We start from the raw sequence: 27510 nt of genomic DNA, 5'->3' as shown, positions 1-27510 counted from the left end.
AGTTTCATCTTTTTCCGACTTTCCACTTCCCACATCCCCTCCCTTTTGCCACAATGCTTCACCTTACCACCCACCCACCCTTCATCAGTCATACTACAATACTTGTGTTTCTGTATTTATACCGTTTTCTCTTTCGCTTTGGCCTTGGTACTTGGAAAATGCCCAGTGTCCTTCCTTCTTCCACCCCGTACGACCTTGGGCTGGATGACTACTCTTTCCTTTAGGATGAAAGCTTAAACATCACCTCCTCTGAGAAGTCTTCAGGGTTAGCACCCCCTTCTGATTTATTGTGGCTGAGTAGTGGGTTGCTCCCTGCCAATTCCCACTCCCGGAAGCACTGTGTTTCTTACTCCCTGTTCCACAGTCTAACCCAGTGCCCTACTCTTAACTAAGCCCTTACTAAACATTTGGTGGCACAATGGACCAAGTGTACCTGACCCAGGGAAGTGTGCAGGGCCAACACCAGGTGGCGTTGCGGCCATGTGCATCAGGAGGGATCCTGATGCCCTGGCAAGGCTGGGCCTCCTCTGTTGTCCCCATGCCTGCTTTTCGAGGCTCCAGAAGGGTCTCCTGCAGTCAGGGACACGCTTTGTGCCACGCTGTGATGTTGGTGACACACGTTTGGGGACAGACTCTGGCCCAGGCCTATGGAAGCCCTGAGTGTCTCTCTTCTTCCCCAAGACCCTCCCAGATCCGTGCCTTCTTTGAAAGCCCCCAGTTCTTACCAAACCTGTTTCCTGCCTTGCTTAACTATGTGACTTCAGTACTCAAATTTAGGATTCTGTGCTATTCAAGGGCTTGCTTGTCAGAGTAATCCTTCCTTTACAGCACTGGTGCCCTGAAAACAGCACACAAAGCCTATTAACTGTCCATGAAATGTGTAAATAAATGATGAAAGAGAATGCTTAATATGGGTATTTCAAGTATGATGGCGGGAGAGAATTTGTGGTTTTTTTTTCCTGAATATATCAAATTCGACTCCAGAGGTAACTGTTAGTATGGTCACTGTGTCCAGTTAGGCACAGGAGATAGAAACAGCAGGGTGTTTTCCTGGACTCTACCCTGCTCTCCTATGAGTGGGTTCCATCAAACTGTTCTTTGAGGTTCTTTTATATTATTTCACAAAGGTGGTGAAGTTGAAAGAGGTCTGCATGAAAGTCAGAAGATCTATGTTTGGGTATGAGCCAACACTTTGGGGCAAGTTGCTTTACCAGCCCGCGCCTTAGTTCCCTAGTCTGCTGACAGAGGTCAGGACCCGGGGCCGTCACTCAGGGTCTCACATGGTGTGTGAATTCCTGGGAGCCACACCGACTGCTCCCCACTTGCTTTGTGAAATAGAAATCATAGTTATGATTAGCTAATAGGGTTTTTTTTAATTGAGATAAAATTTATATAACATGAAATTAGTCATTTAAAAATATACTGTACATTCATAATGTTGTGCAACCACCACCCATATCGAGTTACAAAACATTAAAGCCCATACCTATTAAGCAGTCACTCCCCATTGCCGCCTTCCCCCAGGCCTTGGCCGCGACCAGTCGGTGTTCTGTCTCTACGCATTTGACTATTCTGGATATTTCAAATGAATGGAATCGTACAATCGTGTGACATTTTGTATCTGGCTTCTTTCACTTAGTGTGCTGTTTTTGACATTCCCCCACATTGTAGCACGTGTCAGTACCTCATTCCTTTTTATGACTGAATAATATTCTGTGGTATGCTTTTACTCTCTTGCCTTTGTACGTAGTCTCCTCTCTCATTAGTGGCTTTGTCCCACTCTCTGCCTGTCAAATTGCTATTCACCCCCTGATGCCCACATCTCAGGCTACTTCCCCAATTCCTGTGGCTCTCTGTTTAGGCATTAATATTGTACTCTTCTCACTATCCCATAATAATCCATGTGTACCTCCCTTTCTCTACCCACTAGGGAAGTCTGGACTCCCTAGGAACAGGGACAGAACTTTGTTCATCTTCAGGTTCGTAGCACCTAGCAGACCTGACCAACACTATCTACCCAACAAATATCTGTTGAATTAGTGAGTGAGGAGATTCTTCTCACGTTTGTCAAGTTTACACTTATTACACAAAAGGAGTAGGCAGTAGTGTGGAAACAGCTCATAATAATGCACTGTTACTATGATCCTAAATCTGGGGTCACGTGGAAATAGTGCATTTGAAACTTGGTGGCCTGGGACAAGTTGAACCACCTTTTGTTCATCTGTTTGTTTGTAGATGGACATTTGGGTTGTTTCTACCTTTTGGCTATTGTGAATAATGCTGCTGTGAATATGACATATGCGTATTTGTTTGAGTTTCTGTTTTCAATTCAGCTCCTAGGGTTTTCATGAGGACTGGGCACATGCTTATCTCATAGTGGGGGCAGAATAAATGTTAGGATTGATGTTATTTATTTTATCTTGAAGGTGTGTAAATAGGGTCCCATGTGGGTTCTTTCTCTTGCCGTCTCACACACGCGGGAGCTGGATCTCACTTTCTTCCACTACTGGTTTGTAGCCTGTATGTCTCTCCATTCCCCTCCTCCCTGCTGCCGTGGCTGGTGTGGTAAACCAGGGAGGGTAGGGTAGGGTGAAAGAGGCAGGGGAGAAGTAGTGGAAATGCGGAGGGGGAGGTGAGCGTCTGGGAGCCACCGGGCAGGTAGTACGGAGGAAGGGGCAGAGGCAGGAAGGACACCAGGTCCGGAAAGAGCAGACCCTGAGGTGGGTCTAAGAATGAGGAGGGCACGGGGTTGCTGCTTTCCTGCTCCAGTGGAGGGAGGCGGGGTGAGGCTGGGGCCGGTACCACCAGCAGCCTCTGGTCAGGACTAAGAGGTACCTCAGGAGAGGATGTGCAAGGGAGCAGGAGGTGGCTGGAGTGAACTGATGTTTTTGTACAGAAAGAGGAGATTCTGATAGTGTCTGGAGCACTCTGTGGGGGTGGCGTTAGGGCCAGAAGCTGGGAACAAGCTCCTGGGGTCGTCAGCTTGACATCAGGTGACAAAATAGTAACAAGAAAATGCAGGTTTGAGGAACACAAATGCTGCCAGGAAGGCAGTTGATTTGGGCTGTGGATGAGACTGTTGGAGTAGAGTCTGAACACTCTGGGTAAAAGCTCCTCAGGAGCTGAGAGGGAGGTCTCCAAAAGTGTGGCGTGTGGTCATCTGGAATTCTGGCACACCTGTACCTCTGGTGCTGGAGGGAGCAAAGAAGGATCCACATACCTTTGGTCAGAGCAATTTCTTCTTAATGTGGAATAGAGGCCACGACCTAACAGGCAAAGGCCTCCTTCTTGCCCTGGTGTCCAAGAGAACTGAGAAGAATCACTCACATTTGCATTTATATAGTGTGAATTAGAATGCAGGTCAAGGCGGAGGGAACCCATAAGACGGCTCTTAGGAGGTGCTGTAGGAAATGAGGCAGTCAGGCACGCGCATACCTGACTTACCTCTTCTGGTCTGTTTTCAGTCTGAGCTTCCCTCCCTCCAAAGTTAAACAATATGGTCTTTGTTGGGGAGAATTTATAGCTTGTATTGGAGAGGAACAGCTTTAGAGAGCATTTATCTGAGAGTTGTCTTCTCTGATGACAAGAATCCCCTCCTAACGTGGCGCTCAGGAGAAATATCAGCACTTGGCCAGGGATGGGGGGCCCTTAAGCCAAGGGCAGATCCATTCTAACACCATCTTTCTGCATCTTGAATGCTGTGTTTGCATAGCCTTCAACCATCTTGCTCCTTCATTCACAATTCACATTAAAAAAAATAGTTTCTAGAGTTCCTCATTTACATTGGTCAGTGAGCTCGTAAGATGATTAGTTGTTTTGGAATAGGGAGGAACTTTCAGATCGTTTAATCCAATCCTTCCATTTGACAGAGGAGGAGAAACCAGAGACACTGAGATTTGCTCAGACATCCCTGGGGCCGCGTCTCCAGGCTCCCAGGCCAGTATGCTTTCCACTCTTGTGCAGGTTTTGAAAACTCCAGCCCCACTGCAGGAGTCTGTATGTGGCCAGAGACCTCTCAGGAGAGGATGCTTCACTGCACACATTCTTCTCTTCCTGAATATTTAAATCACAAAAGCCAAACTGCAGAAAAATAAATATTATGTCTATTTGTCAGGAGACAGTTAGTGTCTATTTACCCTTTTCTGTCCTCAGAATCTAGGTGTTAATGGACACTAGTCTGTTAATCAAAACATGCTGGTTCCTGGCAGGGATCATTCAGTGTTGAGAATCTCAGTCAAGACAGAAACAATAATAGTTAATATTTAGACCAAAGATGAGAATATTAAATGTGGAGTCAGGGAACATGTAGAATGCTAAATAAGAGAATAAAGCATATAGGGTTGACTCAAAAAGGAGAGTAAAGGGAAGTGAGACTTTTTATTTTATGGCAGGAGGAGGGTTTCAACTATATGAAAGTGTATCTAGGAAAAGCTGTTTATTTATAACTGTTGTCCAGGCTGGAGAAATCAGATGTTCTCTGGACTAAACAAGTAAGTAAGAAATATGCTGAGCACATAGTTGGTCTAAATGAGTTGGGAATTCTGAGAGGTTTGAGGCTGTTCCTTGGAGAGGCTGCTGTCACCCCGTAGCCCAGAAGCAGGTGAGAGGCCGAGCTCTGCTAATGTGCTGTGAACTCTTCTGTCAGATGGCGGGCACGGCACGTCATGATCGAGAGATGGCGATCCAGTCCAAGAGGAAGCTCACCACGGCCACCGATCCCATTGAAAGACTCCGACTGCAGTGCCTGGCCAGGGGCTCTGCAGGCATCAAAGGTCTTGGCAGGTAGGGTCCTGGCCATGGGGAGGAAGGACACTGCCAGGTGAGGCTAATACTGGCTGTGTGACCTTGACCGAGTCTTATTCTCCTAGGGTCTCAGTTCCCTATTTGTAAAATGTAGTTTGGAAGACTTGATCTCTGAAGCATCTTGTGACCGTTTTTGGGTCTTAGTCCCAGATTCAGCAAGGCTGTGTCTGAGATGAGAGCACAGCCCCTGGGACAACTTGAAGTGAAGAGAGAGGCGTGCCCAGGTCCCAGCGACACCCAGCAGGATGCGGAGAGGGACTCTGCTAGAAACTGACAATGGAAGCGAGCTTGGAAGAGGGAGGAAGTTGCTTTCAGGCAGTCACATCTTGCTGACCTCCAGGGGGCACTGGAATTGCCTGTGGGATATTCACTGCCAGTGGGCTTCTCCCAACTCCATAGGACCTGTCCTCTGGCCCTCTGAGAGTGTGAGAAGTCCTCAGGACCAGGAAACCCAAGGAAAAAGAGATTGTAAGCCTCCAACTGGCAGGATCTCTTTTTAACAGACTGCATGGAATGCCTGCCATGGGCCAGGTGTTTGTATGTTTGTGGGTGAACAAGGCTTCTCCAGGCCCCAGGCAGGACTTAGACTTAGGAAATTGACTGTCACAAAAACCAGAATCTCCGTGGTGATGTTGTAGGTTAGAGAAATACAGGGCACCGCAGCAGGGGCATCCGACCTCACATGTGGAGGTTATAGACAGCTTCACTTACAGTGAGGAACTTACTGAGCATTGGGGACATCACTTTTAATAGTCTCAAATTCTCAGACTAAGCCTGGCTCTGTCAGAAGCCCAGGCTGTGGGTATGTGACCCTGGTGGCCAGGCAGTCACAGTCCAGTGAGAAGACTAGCCCATTTCTCTTCAATACTGTATCACCCCAACCTACAACCTCCACGTCTTTCATCCTGGAGCCATGTCATTGTCCGTGGTGCAAACCCCTCAGGAACACTGCCCTCTGTCCCACTCACTGGCCCACTCAGTTGAGTCCCTCTTGCTGCCTACCCACCCCCCAACCCCTCCTAGCCCTTCCACTGTGAGCCAGTCTATTGGCTCATCCTTGGCCTTTTGCTCCACTGTGTGCTCTGCCTTGGCCCCTTTACTAGTTTTTCCCTTCCCTCAATCTCTCCTCAACTCAAGTGGAAGGTGCTCCCTAGTTTTCCTCTTTATGGGACCACAAAAGTAAAGTGCCATTTTCGTCACATGATGTCAAGGATACATACTGTCAACATGATTTATCAGTATTGGTATTGACCTTGATCACCTGGCTGAGGTAGTGTTTGTCTGGCTTTTCCCATGTAAAGTTACCATTCCTCCCCAACCCCATTCCGTACTGGACTGGAAGGAAGGAAGTCTCCATGCAAAGCCACACTTAGGAAGTGGGAAGTATGCTTCCCTCCTTGAGGACAGAGCGTATGTGCATGATTTATTTGGAATTCTACTCAAGGGAAATTTGTCTTTTCTAAATAATATTTATTTATTTATTTAATCATTTATTTAAACCCATATGGACTCATGGATATTTATTCTATACTTTGTGTTACAATTTAACACTATTGTATTGCTCAAACTCTAGAAAATTGAGCTTTAGAAGCTCTTTCAGTTGGCTCCTATGTCCCTTTGACATATCCCCATCATTGTTAAGTTTTTTTATTTGTTTTGAGTGCTTCCTTACTTTCTGTACAAGATACTCCAAGCTCATCTTGTGTATTTCGTGTCCCAGTCCTAGAATCAGACATTTCTCCGAGAAGCCCCATTCTTTTTATTGGATAATTGCATTAGAAATCAAGATCTAGGCTCTAGATGTGCTTGTTGTTACTGGGGTGTTACTTCTAGGTTCTCTTAGCTGACAGAAGAAGAAAGCATATGTGTAAATATATGTACAATCTATAGATAATTTTATATGTAATCATCTGTGTTTATATTAAGCTAAGCATGAGTTCATACTGTCTCCAACTCTAGCCCATTACCACATGCATCCGACCATTTAGCCTCCTCCCCTCGCTTATCTATAAATTCCCATTTCAACAGTGATAAATCTGGCTCCCACCATCTGCCATCTATTTACTTAATTGTTCAATTCCAGTATACCTTATAGCAATGTCAGAATTGTTAACTCAAATCTCCATGGGAAATATTATTATCAACTAGAGTCCAGTGCTTATGTGCAGTTCCTTTTGCCTTTAGTCCTACAGACTCCCATCTCCACAGCTACTTAAGTCAGCACCTTCATACTCCACGGCTCCCCCTCCACCCCCTTTCAGTGAGGTTGTTTCAAACTTTTGTAATACAGTTGAGTTCTCTTGTCACTGTGCATTCCTTCCTGGGATCCCCTGACCTCCTAGTTATTTTAAAGTTTGTATACATTAAATTTTATTCTTTGTAGTCTACAGTTCTATGGACTTTAGCAAGTATGTCATGTATCCACCATTATAGTTTGGGCTTTAGCAAGTATATCATGTATCCACCATCATAGAGAATAGTTTCACGGTCCTAAAAATTCCCTGTTGCTCCACCTATTCTCTTCCTTCCTTCCTTTTTCTTTTTATTGTATGTATAGTTTTGCCTTTTGCAGAATGTCATAGAATTAGAATCACATAGTACATTTTCTTTTAAGGTTTTCCTTTTATGAGATTCTGGGAAGAGGCTCTCCAATTTTTGAAGGAGGGTACAGACAAGAATCTAGGGCTTCTGTATTTTACTTTGAATAACGTTGAGAGTGGTTTATTTTTAAATCTTTGTGCTTACATCTTATTCTATGTTCTTTTCTTTCCTGTGTGTGTGTGTATGTGTGTGTGCATTTTCTTCAGAGTGTTTCGAATTATGGATGACAATAACAACCGGACCCTTGATTTCAAAGAATTTTTGAAAGGACTAAATGATTATGCTGTGGTCATGGAAAAGGAAGAGGCAGAAGAGCTCTTCCGGAGGTTTGATAAAGATGGAAATGGAACAATAGACTTCAATGAATTTCTTCTCACATTAAGAGTAAGTGGCCTCATGAATCAGTGTATCTTCTGAGTTTGGCTTTCACGTGGTTTGGGTTGGTTATTTTGAGGTTTTGTTTTCAGAAGTTGTTACTGTGCTGTGGAGGAGATGGGAAGGAGATTGATAACAGGTTTAGGGACTTTTTGGAGTAACCATAATGCATGTCATTTAACAGCACACAATTTCATACCACTGAAAGGAATCAGATATTTCATCATATATCTTACAAAAAAAAGCTCATTTGCTTGTGTTGTCTGTGTTTGTGTTTTTTTTTTTTTTTTCTATTTATCTAGCCTCCAATGTCTAGAGCCAGGAAAGAGGTAATTATGCAAGCTTTTAGGAAGTTAGACAAGACCGGAGATGGAGTTATAACGATTGAAGATCTTCGTGAAGTGTATAATGCGAAACACCATCCTAAGTACCAAAATGGAGAATGGTCCGAAGAACAAGTATTCAGGAAGTTTCTGGATAACTTTGATTCACCCTATGACAAGGATGGATTGGTAAGTAAAAGAGCTTAACCTAAGTGAAGTTTCTTCTGTTGAATTTGTCATTGAAATTAGGAAATAGGTCCAAAGCCTTAAAAAGTACTTATAGCATATTCATTATAAATAGGAGTAAAATATCTCCTTAGAGACTATTTAGAAAGTCGGCAACTAAAGTGATGATATATGTGTGTGTGATATATGATATATATGTGATATATATATTGGTGAGAGGTCCACATATAGCTAAATACCCATCATCTGAAGAACACAATATTTTGATTTAACACTCCATTGCACAGTTACTTATGTTTACCATACTTAGCCAGCCATATTCCAATGAACTCGACTAGGGTAAAGCCTATTTAACTTCAAAATGAAACCATGGTTTAATTTTTTGGAACATGATTCACAAGGTATTTCAAGATATTGAAGTGCTTTTCACACTCATCCTTACAGTATCATTTGTTATCACACTTTGCTGTGTGGAAATGCCATTTAAGGGAAGCTTTCAGCAAAGGGAATGCCAGATAACAGAATTTACTTCAATTTTGTCTTGAGTAGGCTTGAGATTAACTTGCATTTCTAAACTATAGTGAACTTAAAAACACCTGATCTCCATTAATGGTATCTTCAAGTTATGAACACATAGCTTGGTAGGGTAAGGAATTACATCTCTGCAACTGTGATGTTGTCTCCCCAGGCTGAGATGACAATGTCATCTGTCTTTTATCAACAGGCTTAAGTGGGCTTTTGAACTCAGAACCAGTTCTGGTCTTAGGTGTCCTAAAGGCCCTGATGATGGGGAAGGGAGTGTTCTACTTGGTCCACAGTCAGCACCAGCAGACGCCTGGGGAGGGTTACTCGGAACCCCTGTGTCACACAGGAAGGAGTAGTGGGGCACTGGGCAGGAAGAAAAGATATTAATGATAGGAATAGGAAGCAAGGCTTCCCTTTCTTAAGGGAGTTTCTCCCAACTTTTTCCATAAAACTTCATAGTGAGTCTAATTAGCAAGGGGTTAGGGGAGTAGTAAGGCAACCTTTCTTTCCTTCCTACTGATATTTTCCTGTTGGGGACAGAGAAATACCCTTCATTTTAGTTGAAGGATTAGAGAGGTGGATTAAAAAAAGGGCGGGGGGGGGGGCGGGGGGCTAGATTCTCAGGGGAGCCTAATGCTTAGGGACAGAAGTAACAGAACCAAACCATATGTTTTCTTCCAACATTGCTGGTCTTTGATCTCTGAAATGGCAGTGGAAAAATAGTCAACTGCCATTTCCCCAAATTAGCCCGCCTCTACATGAGATCCCAGGGTGTACTTGCCTCCTCTCTGCAGGTGGTTCCTTCTCCTCGTTGCCAGGGGAAACCTCAGTTGCTCTTTTCTCTACCCCAAGTCAAAGTAGCCAGTTGTTATGATTCAGCTGATTTAAAGTTCCCACTTCTGTCCCTTTTGACATTTATTTTAACAAGCCATCTTAAGTTCTCAAATACTCATAAAGGTCATTGGGGTTTTTAGTAGTTACAGCATTTGCTATCACCTGACTATCACAGACACTGTGTTAATATCCAGCTGACTGTGCATGATCATCATCCAGGCTACGTATTAATAATGTACATTGCTGACTGTACTGCAGAACTACAGAATCTGATTATTTTTGGGTGGGGATCAAGGATTTACAGTTTTAGTAAGTACCCCAGATGGCTCTTATTCACATTCATATTTGAGATCATTGTCTCTAAAAGATTCAGAAGTACTTTTTAATTACTACATATAATATGCACATGAACCTCATTTGGCATAATTATGGAGCTGGATCATTTAATGACTACTTATCTACTGGATATAGTACTAAAGGTCTTAAAATACATAATGAAAATATTTTTGGAAAGTGATGTGGAATTCAAACTTTTGTTCATTGAATCATATTTTAAACACACAAAGAACTATTGATGTAAACAAACTCCACGATAAATTCTTTTATAAAGAGAAGAATTAGTCCTTAAGTGAGCTTTTCCAAATTGAGTTGTTTTATACATTAAGATTTCTTATGGTGAAGCATAGCTAGCTATGCTTGAAGCCAGTGCACTCATATATGGCTAAAAAATGTAGCGGATATCCAAATAAGACAGAATTTAGAGTAAGCCAATAAATTTAGCATACTCCTTATGATGCTGATATTTGTGAACTTGTAATAGTTTGGGCTAAGTTCTCAGGTAGTCATAAAAACTCCTGAGTTTGTAGCAGTCATGGATTTTGATGTAATGGATCCTGTGTTAATAATCCTCACACCCCATCCTCAGAGCCCTCTGTGCACCAGAAGCCATATGGATAGAGGTATGAAAGCAACCAAATCATGTATGAAGTGAACCTTCCTCACTCTAATTCTATCCCTAAAACCCACCCTAGTTGGGTGAGATTTTCATTTCTTACTTTTTTATTTTTATTTTTTAATTTTTTAAAATGTTTATTTACTTTGACAGAGAGAGAAAGAGAGAGCGTGTGAGCAGGGGAGGGGCAGAGAGAGAAGAAGACAGAGAATTCCAAGCACTGGCAGTGCAGAGCCCAACACGGGGCTCAAACTCACGAACTGTGAGATCATGACCTGAGTCAAAATCAGGAGTTAAGCCTGTTTCCAATTCTGTGTCTCCCTCTCTCTCTGTCCCTCCCCCGTTCATGCTCTGTCTCTCTCTGTCCCAAAAATAAATAAAACGTTGAAAAAAAAAAATTAAAAAAGGGGGCGCCTGGGTGGCGCAGTCGGTTAAGCGTCCGACTTCAGCCAGGTCACGATCTCACGGTCCGTGAGTTCGAGCCCCGCGTCAGGCTCTGGGCTGATGGCTCAGAGCCTGGAGCCTGTTTCCGATTCTGTGTCTCCCTCTCTCTCTGTCCCTCCCCCGTTCATGCTCTGTCTCTCTCTGTCCCAAAAATAAATAAAACGTTGAAAAAAAAAAAAAATCAAGAGTTAGACTCTTAACCCACTGTGTCACTGGGGTGCTCCACTTCTTCCTTTTTTTAATATCTAGGTTTGGAAGTTTTCATTTATATATATTATTTTACAATTACAAATATATTTTTTAGATGTCAGAAGTAGATTTGCCTTTGAGTAAATATGGGTCTTACAGTCTTCTCTCATATAGAAATTTTTTAACAATTAAAAATATTTTAAATACATTACTGAGTGTATATAAATAACCTAAACTTATTTTATGATTTTTCTAATCAGTCTGAAACAGAGAAAAAGGTACTGTGTTCTGTACCATGACTCAAATATTTCCAATGCTCCCATTCAGGACCTTCTCCATTATATAACGAATATTTTGTCAATTCACGGTAGCATCGTCAAGAGGCTGATCCAAGAGCAGAGGTGTCCATTCTCTCCCTTTTTACTAATGTCAAACAAAATAATTAAGTAGGAGTAGTTATTATGACTGAAAATTAATTTACTACAATGAGGGAAAACTTGGGGAAATTATAGGATTTGTCATTCAGGCTATTCTGAGTATAAATTGAGTCTCAGGAAACAAGCAAACACTTCACTAAGAATAACTGATGGCCTTTTCTGAAATGATCAAATATATTAGCTCTGATGTCTGGTTTTATGTAATCTGACTTCTGGAAGGTTTAATGCTGGATAACTGGGAAATGCAAAGGAGGACATAAGTAAAGAAATTGAAGAAAGGAGAACACTAATGGTATTCTAATTTTAACAAAAGCTATGCACATATTTATTTCTACTTCTAGACCATCGAAAAGCCCAGCTCAACTATTAGTTCAGTCCAACGACTTTCTTCCTTCTGCTTTTTACTATTTTGTGGGTGGTGGGGTGGGGGGTAAGTACAGGGAGAGAAATTTCGTCCCCTGACTTTTTTTTTTCTCTGTTCACTTATGATTACGGTAAAAAAGGCAAGTGGGTTGATCAGCTCATATGATTATTAGAAGACATAAGTAGGCACTCTGGAAGGGGGGTTTTGAATTATTTATGGATTTCACTTTTTGATGTTTTTAATCTTTCATGACATTTAAAATTGAGGGCTGACTAGGGGTGCCTCAGTGGCTCAGTTGGTTAAGGGGCCGACTTTGGCTCAGGTCATGATCTCAAGGCTTGTGAGTTTGAGCCCCGCATGGCGCTCTGTGCTGACAACTCAGAGCCTGGAGCCTGCTTTGCATTCTGTGTCTCCCTCTCTCTCTGCCCCTCCCCCTCTTGTGCTCGCCGCACGCTCTCTGTCTCTCAAAAATAAATAAACGTTAAAAAAATTTTTAATTGAGGGCTAACTAGAGAACAACAAATTTCCCAGCCATTGTTGTTGTGTCTGTGTCCTCCCATGGAAGCAGGGCTGTACTTTGGGTTACACTGATTGCTCACAGAGATCCTTCCAACAGGAAGACAATTCCTTCTCTGAGTCAACTAATCCTGTCAGCTACTATGGTTAAATTGCAGTGTACATATCACCGACAGCTATTAAAAAATAAGATTGATACCTGTTTCTTCTTTCTAGCAGTAAAGTGATATAAAATCTAGCCTGGGAAAACACATTGGTTGCTATACCAAAGAGACAGTTCTAAGAACAGGATGGAGAGAACCCAGGCTAGTGTGAGGGGGCATGGAGGAGGGGCATCTTTTTTCACTCACTTTGTGCCTTGAATGAGTAATTTCTATCTTAAAAAAGCATGAAGTTAAGGAGGATTTAACTATAAATCTATTTCTTTATCCACAGGACAGAATTCCACTTTCTAAAAGGTAACACATTACTTGCCTCGACCCCAGGGCATGCCATGTTGTTTCTCATGTGTCACAGAAAGCCTGTACTAACTACAGCTAAAGAAACTTGTTTCTTGCTCTGAATTTCAGTCTCACTGATCCGAACAGATGGGTTCCTGCTCTTAAAGAGAGGCGAGAACCTATGTTTCACTTTCCATTTAGGTTGGTGTGGAAATTTTCAAGATTTTCTATTCATCTTCCCCTCTGCCACCCATCAAGGCCATCCTCAGCTTGACTCTGCTCTTGTCTGAGATCTATTCTTGATCTGTGTCATTAAAAAGCTTCCTTGACCAAAGTTCCCCTCCCATTTACAGGTACTAGAAATATGCTTCCATTGAAGTGGTGGGAAGCAAAGTTATGTTTTTGTTTCTGACTTTTCCACTGCAGGTGACCCCCGAGGAGTTTATGAACTACTATGCAGGGGTGAGCGCATCCATTGACACTGATGTGTATTTCATCATCATGATGAGAACTGCCTGGAAGCTCTAAATGTAGGATCTGGGGACCAGGGCATTGGGTGCAGCCACAGGGCTCCAAAAGATTAAACATCAGCCCCAAACCAGGAACACATTTGATTTCATGTTCATCCCAGTGATTCTTCCCTGTCAACACACACTGCATTTTCTAGGGGAGGCATGACACTATGTAGTTAACTGTGACTTAACTTCTCTGAAACTGTTTCCTTAGCTCTAATATAGGAATTAATTAAAATAAGATTTGGAAAGCTCTTAGAGCCAGGCTCTAGGATACATACATGTGTCTAATAAACATTAGGTGCCTTCCTTGGCCGTTAATAAAAGTTTGAGTATTTTAATTATAATTCCCACTCACACACCCACAGTCTTTCTCCACATCCTTTAGATGGTCTATTTCTAGGTGTGAGAATTCATCTGTTTTTATGACTGACTGTAAATTTTCTTTAAGTTTATTTATTTATTTGGCAAGAGAGAGACAGAGAGAGGGAGAGAGAGAGAGAGCTCACAAGCACACATGCATGGGGGAGGGGCAGAGAGAGACAGGGAGAGAGAGACAATCCCAAGCAGACTCCATGCTATCATCGCAGAGGAGACAGATGAGGGGCTCAAACTCATGAACTGTGAGATCATGACCTGAGCTGAAACCAAGAGTCAGATGTCTAACTGACTGAGCCACCCAGGCACCCCCCTGACTTTAAGAGCTTCAGTTACAAATTGGGTACCAGAAGAGAACACACATTAGCCTCAATTTTTATACCTGAATCTTGAGTTTCTCTGCCCGTGGTTTAGGGAAGCCTTGGTGTGGTGAATAGATTAGAATGACATTTTTGGGTCATCTAAAGCTTCTGTGAGATGGGAGGCCATTTCCTTGAGCAGTAGAGCTAGGACCATCCCTGTGGTTAAAATTTGAGGCTGGGCTGTGCTCTCAGATTTTATGGGGGACCTCTTGTTTAGTGAGTGAGCAGATTGTATCATCAAACCTTTGTCCGGTGGAATGTTCATCTCCCCTCTCCCTGCCATGGGCCAATGATGTTGACATTCCCACCATCACAAGAGGGTGGGGTATGACATAGACAAGGGTCACAGGCCTACTCCAAAGAATGTGTTCCATCTTGACACTTTATGGCCCAAAGTATTCTCCTTCCAGCCCTAAGCTTTGGCTTTATGTCGTCAATGTGCAAGAATCTCCCCATGAAAGACTTCGAAGCAAAGGCAGCTTCAGCTGTTAGGAAATAGATGTTGAAACTATCACTCTCCTTCTATGTGTTCTGTGTCTGGGGTCAGAGATAAAAACACAGGGATCAGCCCTTTGGCTGTGATGCTGGAGGTAATAACCACCTGCCTTGTTATCAGGGCCATCCTTTTTTGTCTCCTCTGTCCCTGGCTGTACTCATCCCCTGGCTTGGGGGCATGCATTGGGATAATAGTTAAGATCCCATGTATTTAAGTGGCTCTCTAGAATTCGGGTCAAGCACACTTGCCATATTTTGTACTAATTCACTTATTTACTTTTATCTCACAGACTTGGAAGTCTAGATCAAGATACACTTTGATTTAAAATTTGTGTTTAGAGCAGGTGTTTCCAGATGAGAATCATGGTAGTTTGCTTGTTGTCCAGAAGCTAAACTCCCACAGACTCTGATGACAGACTGGAGAAGTGACCTTTTTCTTGAGGATGGGAGCACCCCCAAATTTTGGGAAGCTAGTTTTTCAGAAATTAATTACACAAGTTTGGTTTTCCACTGGATTTATTATCTAGGCTTATATAAAGATTGGAAGGCTGAAAGATGCCAAGTATTATGAAGAAATATGTAGAAATGAGGCAGAAATCCAGTAGAAATTGTGATGGGCTGTATAAGAAAAATATCCATGTTTTCTGTAACCTGTACTTTGCCAGTCGTGGCTAAGGAGAGGTTCCTGGTTTCCTGGCCATGGGCAGTTTCAAGCCTACTGCTCTAGATAGATCTGTGTCTTTGATTCTAGGAATGACTCATACCTCTGCTTAACTGGGGACATAGAGTTAGCATGTGATTCTGAACAAGGGCTAGGCCATAGCTATCAGCTTCGTCTCCCCCAGTCATATTTTTACTTCCTGTCTAAATGGGGCACAGGCCATGCTCTCAGATTTTAGATAACACGTGCCTCACAGTCTGTTTGGTCACATTCAGTTATCTCTCTTCTAGCAGGTCAGGTTGTGGGTCCAAAAGTGAGGATTCCCCCAAGAGCCTCTCCCCTACCCCCCTCCTCCCTCCACCCCTGTAAACAAGATCTAGCAAGTTGATCATCAAGGATCACTCCACTCCTATTTTGAGCCTTCTCTGTGATTTCTGGCCTAGTCAGAAATTTAACTCGATTATTATAAATTTGACTGTATTATAAATTTAACTCATTATTTAATTCTATTCCTTCTGGTAGCAGTGGGAGGAACAGAGAAGAGTCATTTAAGAAAAATCATTTGCTAATACTTTTCTGGATGTAGTTTTTGTTTATTTGACTTTCACAATTTAAATTTTACTCCCATTTGCAAATTAAAAAGTAAGTACCGAGGTCAGAAGATAAAACACGATAAAAAAATCTCCAAAATAACCAGTAGGAGCACCTTACCTGTTGGGTCTGAACCCCAGAGAGCAAGTAAACATACAAGCCAAAGATAAGAGGGTGAATTTAGTAGCTTCTCCTGAAACAGAAACAGTGTATGTGAATATTCTGAGAATCGTGATTGTTCAGAATAAGCCGCCAATATCAGTACTGTATCTGGGTTCTAGCTCCCCCTAAAGGCAACCCTAAGGAGGAAGGGAGGGATGACCCTAACAGCCTCTCTTCAAGGGCTGGTTCACATCCTGCCTGAGTTCCCTTCAGAAGCACAGGTGAGTAATTCAAGAAACGTTGGTGTCGTAGTCTAGGGCAGAATTCCTCCTGTCATTCTGCACGGCTAATTTTCTGACATTCATAGACATTCAAACCTTGATAGAATTTTTCTTCCCAGACCCAAATGGCACCCTGGAGGCTGATGTATGGCTGTTGGTGGTTTGGTGGCAGCATGGAGTAACACTTCATACCCTAGTAGCAGCTTTCTAAGGCAGAGCTGCCCCCCCCCCCCCGCCCCCAAGTAGGCTGTAGATTGGCTTTGTCACATCACAGTGTTAGATTGAATACATCCCACTGGTAAATATGTATTGAGTCACTGCTATGTGCCCTGTTATATTCTAGGCTGTGGGGATAGAGGAAGGAGCTAGAATGAATGTAAATAAAACCACTGGCTTTCAAACCAAACTAATAGCCCAGAGCTAAGATATCAGAGAGGAAACATAGGCACTGAAGCCAAGACAGTTGCAGCCCTTTATATGGCAGTGTGTTGCAGAGCATGTAGTAAATTTGTTGAATGTAGACAATCTATCAAGACAATGTCAGGAAAATACTCTTCTGTTCTTGGAAGCAGACCATTGTGTCTGCCTTTCACTTCTCTTGGCCAGTGTGGATTGCCTCACTGAGCCACAAGAGTACAAGCAGGTAATTATTCAAGCCTCTTTAGGCACCCAACAGATGGAATTTGTTCTGCTGATGTTTAATCAAGTGGAGAGATGAAATTAACCAAATGCATTTTTGGCTGGTGTGTGGGTGCCCTTCTGCTCCCCTTTCATGAAATTCTACTAACACCTCTGAGCGCTATACCCTTTTGGATTTATGCACAACTCTCTGGGGCATAGAGAATCATGGCAGTTCCAATTTCTCAGTTCAGTCCATAGAATGGCTTTCTTGGAAATTATAGGCTGTTCTTTTAAATCAAGAGCTTGTTGAAAGAAGCAGCAAAGTTTTACATTTCAGAAATGCTTATGATTCAAGGAAAAACAAAGGGGCCAAGGATCTGATAGGTTGTCATATAATGTTATCTTCATATAATTGATCCTTTTGAAAGCCAATGTGTCTAAGCATGATCCTACTCTTCCGGGTCGCTGATGTGGAAACTATATAACCTTGATGGAGATAGCCGGTTCTTTTCTTCTCATAAAAAAGCTCACTAAATGAATACCTTAAAATTATGTCTTGTAAAACAGATGACGGGTGAAATCTGTTGGAAGAAACATAAACAAATGATTGATGGGGGTTCTGAGAACAGTGCTGTGTGAGAAGAGTTCTTTTGCCACCTCAGTTGGTGCGGTGAGAGGTTGTGGTGAAGCAGCTCTTCCTCTCTGAGAATAGCATGACCTTCTTGTTTTATTTTCACACCTGCTTCGCCAAAGCCAGTATCTTCCCTCAGCAGAATAGAGTGGAAGGTGCTCATTAGGAGTGCAAGACACTGAAACTATGAGCCACCAACCATTAGCTGAGGTTTTGATAATGGACCTGGCAACTACCAGAAAGGTATATTGTATCAGGGAAAGAAAAATCTCCTAATGTAATGGTCTATTTTCTTTTGTTCTAGATTCTTCTTCCTCTTCATAAGTAGAATTTATTTATGGTTTCTCTGGAGTGTTACACAAATCCTAACAGCCATTGAACACGGGTGATGCAATTTCTGTTTCACCAAAGTTCCTGTGAGCACCGTGGGTTTCCTGTTCCCACTCTCACTCCCAACATGGGGTCAAGTGGCAGATAGCCAAGATATACACAGGGTCATACCCATTACGCTGCCCATGTAACTATCATTCATCTCCAGTTTCATTCTGCTCTAGGTCCCATAATAAATTTAAGATGGACCCTGTGACTCAGAGCTCAAGCACCTGAAATTTGAAGCCAGACCTGAGTATGTAGCTTGTAATCCTGTCATGAAAGACTTGAGTTACTTTTTCTTTCTTTCTTTTTTTTTTTTTTTTTTTTTACCAACCTTAAAATTTGGCGCTCAGACACTGGTATTGATTCTGGGAACATCTTGATCTTCAATTTGAAAGGTTTGAGTTGCTTGTCTCCTAGAAACACTTAGGCCACATGCGGAACTGATGACAATCAGTGTTCGGAGAGAGCCTTAGAGCAGGAAAGGAACCCATAATTGAGAGAAAATGACAGATGGCAGAGTAGTTTGCTCTTGCCACGGTTATAGGGAGCCCCAAAGCACTTCCACCTTGATGGGATAAAGTGCAACAGAAATGCAAGGCATTACCAAACGTCAGGCACTGACTTAATGAGACCCAGATCATTCTTTTAGTTTCCAAGGGGGACTGGAAATTAAATTCTGTTCCACAGATTGCATACTTAGTCATGCCTCAAATCTCATTTAGCAATATCATTCAGCATTCATTTATTTAAGATTATCTTTGAAGCTGCACAGTAAATACCATAAATCACCATTAATTTAAGCTTTGCTAATTGAGTTCATTTAGATAGGGTTTGAATGAAAGTTTACTTTTGTTTCATCTATACTAAAGAGAATGAGCAGGTCAGTATATAAAGATTATAGGAGCTGTGCCTACCTACGTTCATGTGTGTTTTATAGGTACTTGGAGAGATCTATTTGCATATGAATGCCATTAGTAGGCTAGTCCTAAAAAGTTCTCACATATCTCAAAACCGTCCTAGGCCAATTGTTTGATGGCAAAGCTTTATTTATGCAAGTGTACGTAACACAAACTATTTTCTAGATATTGAGGCTTTCCTATATGTAAATCCTATCCTGATTGTATTTTAAATAGAAATTGAAGCTGAAAAAACAATGTTTTATAAGGCACAATTTCCATGACATTTATGCTATAAATTTTAAAATATTTTGTTTAAAAAGTTATACATGCTTATAGTAGTAAGCTACATATACATTGAAAGTAAGAATTTGTCATAAAAGCAATAGTTAGGATATTACTTCAAGGAACCAGAAATTGAGAAGTTTTTGAGTTACAAAATTAGATATGGTTTAAATATATAATACCACTTTGTCATTGTTATTTTATCATACCGTGCCTTGCCATTAACATGATTCTGATTTAATAGAATTTCTTCAATTTAAGGCTGGAAAACATTAACTACCCTTGTACTAAAAGAGTTCATCTAGTTTTTATTTCTGTTTTAAGGTCTTTCTAAAATCTATTTCTTCTTAATTAGCTAACATGTTACATATCATGCTTCTTTAAAAGTTTACTTCCTAGATGGTGCTTTTGGATCATTTAAAAATGTTATGTGTGTGATATTTCAATTTCAGGTTATGGAGTTTATTCTTTGAAAATGATGAGGGCCTGTTCAAACTGTACTTGCTCATGTTTTTAAAAGAACAAAATGTAATCCACCCCCCCCCCAAAAAAAAACCCACATTATTTTGACAGCCAAGAATGAGAGTTTGAAAATTTTATGTTAACATTCATTTTCTTGCAGGCTTGGACTACTTCTATCTAGTGGGCCAAGCAAGTTCCCACAATGCTCAGCCTCTGAGTGGTGCCCCTAGGACTGCGGGCAATAGAATTACTCTATGTGTTGGTATTGAGGAATGGGGGTGGTTAAGAGGGATGAGAGAGAAATGGAACCTAGGGGCTGATTCCTGCTCTTTTACTTTCTCGTTTCCCATTATAGGAGGCACAGGGCCAACTATGAAATGCTAACATGTATCCTGACCAAATTGAGAAATTGGCCTTCTAGCACTTCTTATATGGCTAGTTCCTTGCCCTCTGCTATTGAATACCAGGCATCATGGATTCCTGGGTGACCAAGGATCCTGGAAAGTGCCCCCACTCTCTAGTTCTATCCTTACTTATGTGATCAGCCTAAACTTTCCCTAAAGAGCTTTTTATCTGTGCATTTATGCTGTAAATTTCTCTATCCTAATGTACTAATAATAATCACAGGTACAATCATACAAATAATGCTCTAAAGTAGTGCTTTCTCATGGAAACTTCTGTGATGATGGAAATATTCTACATCTGTGCTCTCCAAGATGTCAGCCACTAGCCACATATGGCTACTGAGCAGTTTAAATGTGGCTAGTTCAACTGAGGAATTCAATTTTTCATTATGTTTAATTTTAACTAATTTAAATTTAAAAGCCATATGTGACTAGTGGCTACTGGATAGCACAGTTCCAAACATTTTTTATCTTAACGCAAAAAAAATGATGGCCAGTGGGCTGGCAAATCTTGCAAATGCCCCACCTTAGAGGGGAAAGGAAAACCAAGTACCCTGATCCCCAATTACCTGAGTTTCTTGATTGCCAATGGCAATTCAGACTCAATAGAAAACATTTCAGGGAGAATGTAAAATGCTCTACTAAGACTCACATGTTTTGACACAATTTCCTTCTTTTCCCCTTGCTTTATCCGCTCCCCCCCAACCAGGTTTCAAAAGAAGAATTTTTGAACTATTACGCTGGTGTTAGTGCTTCTATTGACACCGACGCCTATTTCATTTTAATGATGACAAAATCCTGGAGATTATGACACTGTCTATTAATTCTTTTGGAAATCATGGACTCTCAGAGAGTGGAATGACTTTGAAAGAAGTCCACTGCTATAGATTTTTGATAAGATATAAACTGAAGTTTCTGAAAAAGCTAGCCTATGAAAAGCAATAGATCTTCAGTCATCTTACTTAATTGCCTGGAACATATTCATATTCTTAAATGCCTAGGATATATATTTAAATCAGAAAGAAAGGAAGAACAGAAGGAAGAAAGGAAGCCATGGAGTGAGGCTGGAAAGTGGTTCTTAGGTGAAATCATGTATTTCTTGTTATAGTTGTTTCTCTTATAGGTGTACATGTAGGTGGTTCCCCAACTTTCACTTATTTGTTGTCTTTGGAGTCTTTAGCAGGAGGTGATGATAAAAGGATTGGAGGAACATCTGACTGTGTAAAATATCCTGAGCTTACTTATTTTAATGTGTCTCTTGGTGAATACAAATAAAATTTATTTTATTCTGAAATTTAGTGGCTTTTTTACCCCCCTACTTTCATATTTTGATCCAGGGATTTAAAGTCATCAAATTCCCACACATGAATGAACGGGGACATAAGTGATTCTGGGGACAAATGGAGGGTGAGCTCAGTTGGCCCTCTTAGTTGAAGGCTGGGTTTTCATGGAGTGGGATCACTTCCTGGGGTTGGCCTATTAGAATGAAAAGCAGTGCACAGGGAAATCGATGGGCTTATAAGAAGCCTTGGAGACTTTCTGGAGCTTTAAGGTAAATTGATGAGGAGGACTTTGAAAATGTTTTGGGAATTCATCTTTGGAACCTACATTTAGGTGATACCAGGTTTCTGGACCCATTTCTCTTCCTCTAATATCTGCTTCTCGGGAAACAAAAGTGGCTGAGAATTGATTACTCATATAACTACAGGCTCTTCACCTTGAAAAGATGAAGAAATGAAGTGGGAGAGGAGAGGAAAGGCTGATGCTGTGCTTCTCAAACTTAAAAAAAATTTTTTTAAAAATACTTATTTATTTTGGGAGAAAGAGAGAGTGCAAGTGGGGGAGGGAGAGAGAGAGAGAGGAAGAGAAAGAATCCTAAGCAGGCTTTGCCCTGTCAGTACAGAGACCAACATAGGGCTCAAACTCACAAACCATGAGGTCACTACCTAAGCCTAAACCAAGAGTCAGACACTCAACCAACTGACTACCCAGGTGCTCCACTTCTCGAACTTTAATGAGTACCCAAATCACCGGAGACTCTTGTTAAAATGCTAATGCTATTTCAGAAGGCTGGATTGGGGTTCAAACTTTAACTTGTTAACAAGCTTCTCTGTGATATTGATGCCTCTGGTTTTCAGGTAACACTTCAAGTTACAATGGATAGAGACACCAGCCTGTATATTTCCAGTACTTATGGTTTATTATTTTTCCATCTCTAGTTGGCCATCATAATTTGTGATTTTTGACTGCTGAGCTATCCTTTCTTTGTCTTGAAGTTCTGAAAATATGAAGGAAGCATCAAGAAAATGTATGTGCCTCGCAGGCATGTGTAGGAGAGAAATAGCACTTCCAAGAGACCTTGTGTGGTGACATTCTAATTGGAGAATTTCTCACAGCCCAGGGCTGAGTCCCACAGCCTTCCAGCTTCGAGGATCTGAATGTGTCAGTCCACCGAGAGTAGGTCGTTGCTCAAGAGGGACTACACTGAGCAAGCTCATAGCAATCGTTGCTAAAACTGGAATGCCAAGCCATTCAACTACTATGGCATGTTAGGGTAATGTTTGATGTGGAAAACAAACTCTAAAATTTCTAAAAGTTCAAACAATGGGTATTTAGTTTTCATTCATGAAGCAGTATTATGTACCAGCTGTTTGTGGTCGATGAGCAGCTTTCCTCTGTGTAGTGATTCTGGGTTGCAAGATTCCTCCATCTTGTAGTTCGGCTGTTTATCCAGGGTTTTGTAGTCAATGATATTCATGTGCCTGAAGAACAAGAGTGTATAGAGGAGACTGAACAACTTTCTGAAAAGCTGTGGTCTGGAAGGGACACCCTCTCTTCTGCTGGCATTTCATTTGATGATAACTAGTCACATGATTACATAGAAATGCAGGGGAGGCTGCGAAGCGTAGTCCTGGTCAGGGAATCTCCTTGCTGGTGAAAATATATCTAACATAAGGTCAATACAAATTTTAGTGGACTACTAGCTGTCTCTGCCACTTAAAACAGCAGTCCCCATTGCCTTCCATTTTCTTAGGGAGGCATGCTTGGTGGTCTCAGTAACCCATGTGGAATAAGATATTTTCCAGGTTGAAGGAGAATGGAATGGAGGTCTTTCTATCTTTAACCATGTTAACAACCAAGAAAACAACTTCTGCAACCGTATCTGGTAATGATTTCCCCCTTAGCGAGTCTTGTCACTTGGGCTTTTATGGCTCTATTCCTGACCTTGAAATTCGTGCTAAGACAACACTGAGGCAATTTTCTTGTTTCATATTGGAGGGGAAAATTAAATCGTAAGAGAATGATCTTATCTGTAGATAATTCAGCAGAATAATCATCTTGATTTAATAAATCATGGGAAGGTTTTGGGGTTTGCAAGTGTTATATATTGATAATTAAAGTGGACTGTTATTACAGATAGAAATTGTAGGGAACAGTTTTAGAATCAAGTAGAGTTAAAAATCAGGATATCATTAAGATATTAGCCCTAACATATAATACCAGCTGCTAAAAATGGTAGGAGGGGAGATCTTACTTTTTCTGGTTGCAGGAGTGCAGGTAGTAGATGTTTGCACATGTTCCTTACTTTCACTTGAAACTATCAGATCCAAAATAAAATTCATTACTCCTTTCCATGCCCTCCATTAACCTCCCCCCACCATCTTCTACTTACACCAAGGATGCTTCTATCTCAGTCTGCGTCTTCAGCTACATGAGCAAGAAATCCCAGGATCTTTGTTCCCTCTCTTTCCAAGAGGCAGAATAAAGATGGTTAAGAGTTCAAATGCCAGAACCAGTCTGCATGGTTTAAAATCTGACTCTCTGTGGATTACGAGCTGTATAATCTTGGGCAAATTACTTGACTTCTCAAACCTCAGTTTCCTCACCTGTTAAGTGGAGATAATAGTAACTATACCACAGGATGAGGATTAAATGAGTTAATATATGGAAAGCACTTAGAACTTTACCTGATGCCAGGTAAGTAAGCTATGTAGAAGTGTGTGTTATTATTTTGCATCACTTTTTAGAGTCATCTGATTATATTTTAGGGTGTCCCTTCTCTCCTTCTCCACTGTACATGTTCAGTTCCTCTTACCTCAAACTCAGAATGGTCCCCAGATAAGTCCTTGCCTGCAGTCTTTTACCTTTTCCTCCACCCTTCACATTGATACCAAGATGATTTTTCCTAAGCCTCAGGTTCACCCATATCACTTCATTTCTTAAAGATGTTCAGTAACTCCCCAAGCCCATTTAAAAGTTAAGATATCTTGGCATGGCATTTAAGGCCTCCCTGATTTGTCCTGACCTATATATTTACAGACATCTCTCCCATCACATCCTTCATGTTTTCCATGCTTTGGTTATACAGTGTGCTCTCATAAAGAATTTCTCTGGTGTTTGTCCTGGGTTCTTGGAGCATGAGCTTCTAAAATTTCCTGAGTGAGAGCATGTCTTTGTTATGTTAACAAGGTGACCCAGAGTGAACACCTAGACAGTTTCAGGATGGGGACTGCTCACCAGAAAGCTGTACCATATGATGAAAGAGTTAGAACTTTGGGCCAGCCCACCTCTGAAAAGGGGAGGGGTTCTGGAGACTGAGTTCAGTTTCACAGACAATGATTTAATCAAGCATGCCCACATAAGGAACTCCAATAAAAACTCTTAATACTGAGTCTCAGTGGCACTTGCTGGTTGGTGAACATATTGATTTGCTGGGAGTGTGACATCCCATGATTTCAGAAGAAGAGAAGAGAGCACTCTGCATTTCCTCTCAGACTTTGCCTTACATGTCTCTTTATCCTCCTGATTTGCTTTCTTTATAATGAAACTGTAATTGTCAGTAAGCATAATGCTTTTCTGAGTTCTGGAGTCATGCTAGTGACTTACTGAAACTGAGGGTGTCATAGGAACCTGCATTTTGAACCAAGTGGCTATAAACTCAAGGCTGTAATATAAAAATCCTGCCTGAATTTGTAGCCTGCCTCACAGAATTCAGACTTAAGACTTCATCAACTCTTACCTGATGCCAGCTTGCCAGCTTGCTCTATGGACTTTCCAGCCCTCACAATCATGTGAACCACTTTCTTAAAATAAATCTATATATAGTTCCCTCTCTGTCTCTCTCTTTGTCTCCTCTCCACCGCCCCCTCCCCCCTCCCCCAGCCTACATTAACACACACTATTGGTTCTGTTTCTCTGGAGAACTCTGACTAATACTGATGTGCGAACAGCCCTGAAGTAAGAAGTAAACATCTGAAGTAAGAGCATTCTTGTTGGAGACTGTCCTCTATCACTTGAGGGGCCTGTCCTAACTCTGAGTGGTTAGTACCAGAATTGATTTTCAGTACACTCAGTTGGGGTTGAAGCAGCGTAACAAGCTGAGTGATTCTTTGCTAAACTGGCTCAAATCTCAAGGCCCAATTCAAAAGATAAAGTCTTTACAAAGCTTTCCACAATCTTCCGACAAGATTGACTTCCTCTTTCATTATTCTATTCCTCTTTTACTGAGTATATATGTGTCTTTATATCACAGTCTTCCAGTCAGATGTATAAGAAATTTTACTTTATTTTCTCTAATAGACTTTCAGGCTTGGAGCATTCCTCCATTCAAGATGGCTGGCAGAAAATGTAGCTTAAGTCTTTCCTGGGACTTCCACTTAAGGTTTTTCTATGGTTCTTAGATCTGGCATGCAGGGGAGGGGCAGGATATAATCTCAGCTCATACAGGCTATCCTTGAGACATCTACTGTTTTTCAAGGTCTCTTAAGTCCATTGAATTATGGCAGCTTCTCTACCATACTTGGGAAATGACAACTTTGAGAAGCTACTAATGGGGTAGATGAAGAGCTCACTTTCGAGAGATCTGTGGATATCTAAGTGAGGAATCCAACAGGAAGTTGGATATTCATCCATTAAACCAACAAGTATTTACTGAGAAAATATTCAGTATTATCAGTGAGTAATATCTTAGGTGCTGGGGATTTAACCTTGAACAAAAGACATATGATATATTTACTTGTGGAAGTTCAAATTATTAGACATGATTCTAAAGTTCAGGGTGTTGGTCTGGATGGATAGGAAAATCTTGAAGGTGAAGAGCCAGTGAATGTAATGAAAAAAGCAAAGGTAGGGGCGCCTGGGTGGCTCAGTCGGTTAAGCGTCCGACTTAGGCTCAGGTCACGATCTCGCGTATGTGAGTTCGAGCCCCGCGTCGGGCTCTGTGCTGACTGCTCAGAGCCTGGAGCCTGTTTCAGATTCTGCATCTCCCTCTCTCTCTGACCCTCCCCCGTTCATGCTCTGTCTGTCTCAAAAATAAATAAAAACGTTAAAAAAAAATTAAAAAAAATTAAAAAAAAAAGAAAAAAGCAAAGGTACAAGAGATATCAGATGACTGAAGGGGCAAAGTTCTGGAGTAGGAGGGAAAGACGGAATAAAGGACTTAATGGTTGATTTGGTCTTCTACTGACAGAGGGGCATCTTCTCCTTTGACTGGGAGAACAGTTGTTAAGGATTTATGGGAATTTGGGAACTTGTAGATAGAAATAGAAAGAGAAGAAAAAGAGTCATGGCCCAGTTTTCTCAAAGCAAAGGCAAAAACATCTGCTGGGAATGAGGAGGACTGAGTTTCAATGGGGGACTTGGGGAGGTGGAGATTTGGCAGTAGTCATGGAGGTCATTGGAAGGGAAAAGATGCTGCCAAGCACAAATAAAGGAAAGCACAAATTTATGTGGACACCATTTTGGCAGAATTATGAGATTTTTCAACCAGGATAGTAAAGCAGATAGGATAAAGAGATGTGAATCGTAGAGATGTGTCATATTGAAATAGGACTTTAGCTACCTCCATTTTGACCTCAATGTGTACTTTCTACCTAATTAAGTTCTTTTTTTCCAGCTTATCTCTGAACTCGGGCAAAAGACCTGCCAGGAAAAGCATCCCATAATGGGAACCAAAACCACATCTTCAAGCAATAACTGCCCTGATGCTAGCAAGACCCCACATCACTGACCCCAAAGCAGTGATTGACCTGACCTTTACTTCTCACCTACATGTACCCATCAACTTTTGTTCCATATTTTCCTTATATAAACCTAGAAGTATTTTTTTTTACTTTGGAGACAGCCTCGGGGACATCAGACCTCTGTCTTCCTGGCCTCACTGAAATAAATTCCTTTCTTGTTTCACCACTGTTCATCTCTCTGCCTTTGGATTTTGTCAGTGATGAGTGGCCAAACCTGGTCTATTTGGGATTCCTGGAGCCAGGTGCTCTTTTGCACCCTTGGGCCCTGGTTACAATTTCATCTTGTTCCATAGTATCTATCTCTGCAATTTGCACACAAGAGGTGCTCAATGAACTGTACTGGAATTCAGTAATTATTTAAAAGATAGGAGGATAGGGAAATCTTGAAGTTCACTGTTGTGTCACCCATAACACAAGGAAGAAATCAGATGATGACTCTGGAA

At 41.5% G+C, this 27510-nt stretch overlaps 1 protein-coding gene across 3 annotated transcripts; it reads left to right on the top strand.

The window, feature by feature from the left end:
- The first annotated feature begins 4497 nt into the window (after window positions 1–4497).
- CAPSL (calcyphosine like) lies at window positions 4498–27510 on the top strand. Of its 3 annotated transcripts, none has more exons than XM_060634482.3 (5): window positions 4517–4782; window positions 7611–7788; window positions 8082–8291; window positions 13416–13519; window positions 17928–26934. In XM_060634482.3, exons 1-4 carry the CDS (start codon window positions 4622–4624, stop codon window positions 13515–13517), a joined length of 651 nt encoding a protein of 216 aa, XP_060490465.2. In that variant the 5' UTR covers window positions 4517–4621; the 3' UTR covers window positions 13518–13519; window positions 17928–26934. The 3 variants fall into 3 exon arrangements, with proteins under 3 accessions (XP_060490463.2, XP_060490465.2, XP_060490464.2); XM_060634481.3 differs by having other exon boundaries at window positions 4520–4782; window positions 20755–26934; XM_060634480.3 differs by lacking the exons at window positions 13416–13519; window positions 17928–26934 and adding an exon at window positions 26941–27510 and having other exon boundaries at window positions 4498–4782.

The sequence above is a fragment of the Panthera onca genome, chromosome A1, assembly GCF_046562875.1.
Source record: "Panthera onca isolate mPanOnc1 chromosome A1, mPanOnc1 haplotype 2, whole genome shotgun sequence".
NCBI classification, from domain to species: Eukaryota; Metazoa; Chordata; class Mammalia; order Carnivora; family Felidae; genus Panthera; species Panthera onca.
This window is presented reverse-complemented; position numbering and strand designations above follow the sequence as displayed.

What these genes read in the sequence shown, in the direction of transcription:
- CAPSL (XM_060634480.3), top strand. Translation starts at nt 4,622, where the DNA reads ATGTGCTGTGAACTCTTCTGTCAGATGGCGGGCACGGCACGTCATGAT. An exon ending in GGCATCAAAGGTCTTGGCAG is followed by an intron (nt 4,783 to 7,610) that starts GTAGGGTCCTGG and finishes CATTTTCTTCAG; the next exon opens with AGTGTTTCGAATTATGGATG. An exon ending in AATTTCTTCTCACATTAAGA is followed by an intron (nt 7,789 to 8,081) that starts GTAAGTGGCCTC and finishes CTATTTATCTAG; the next exon opens with CCTCCAATGTCTAGAGCCAG.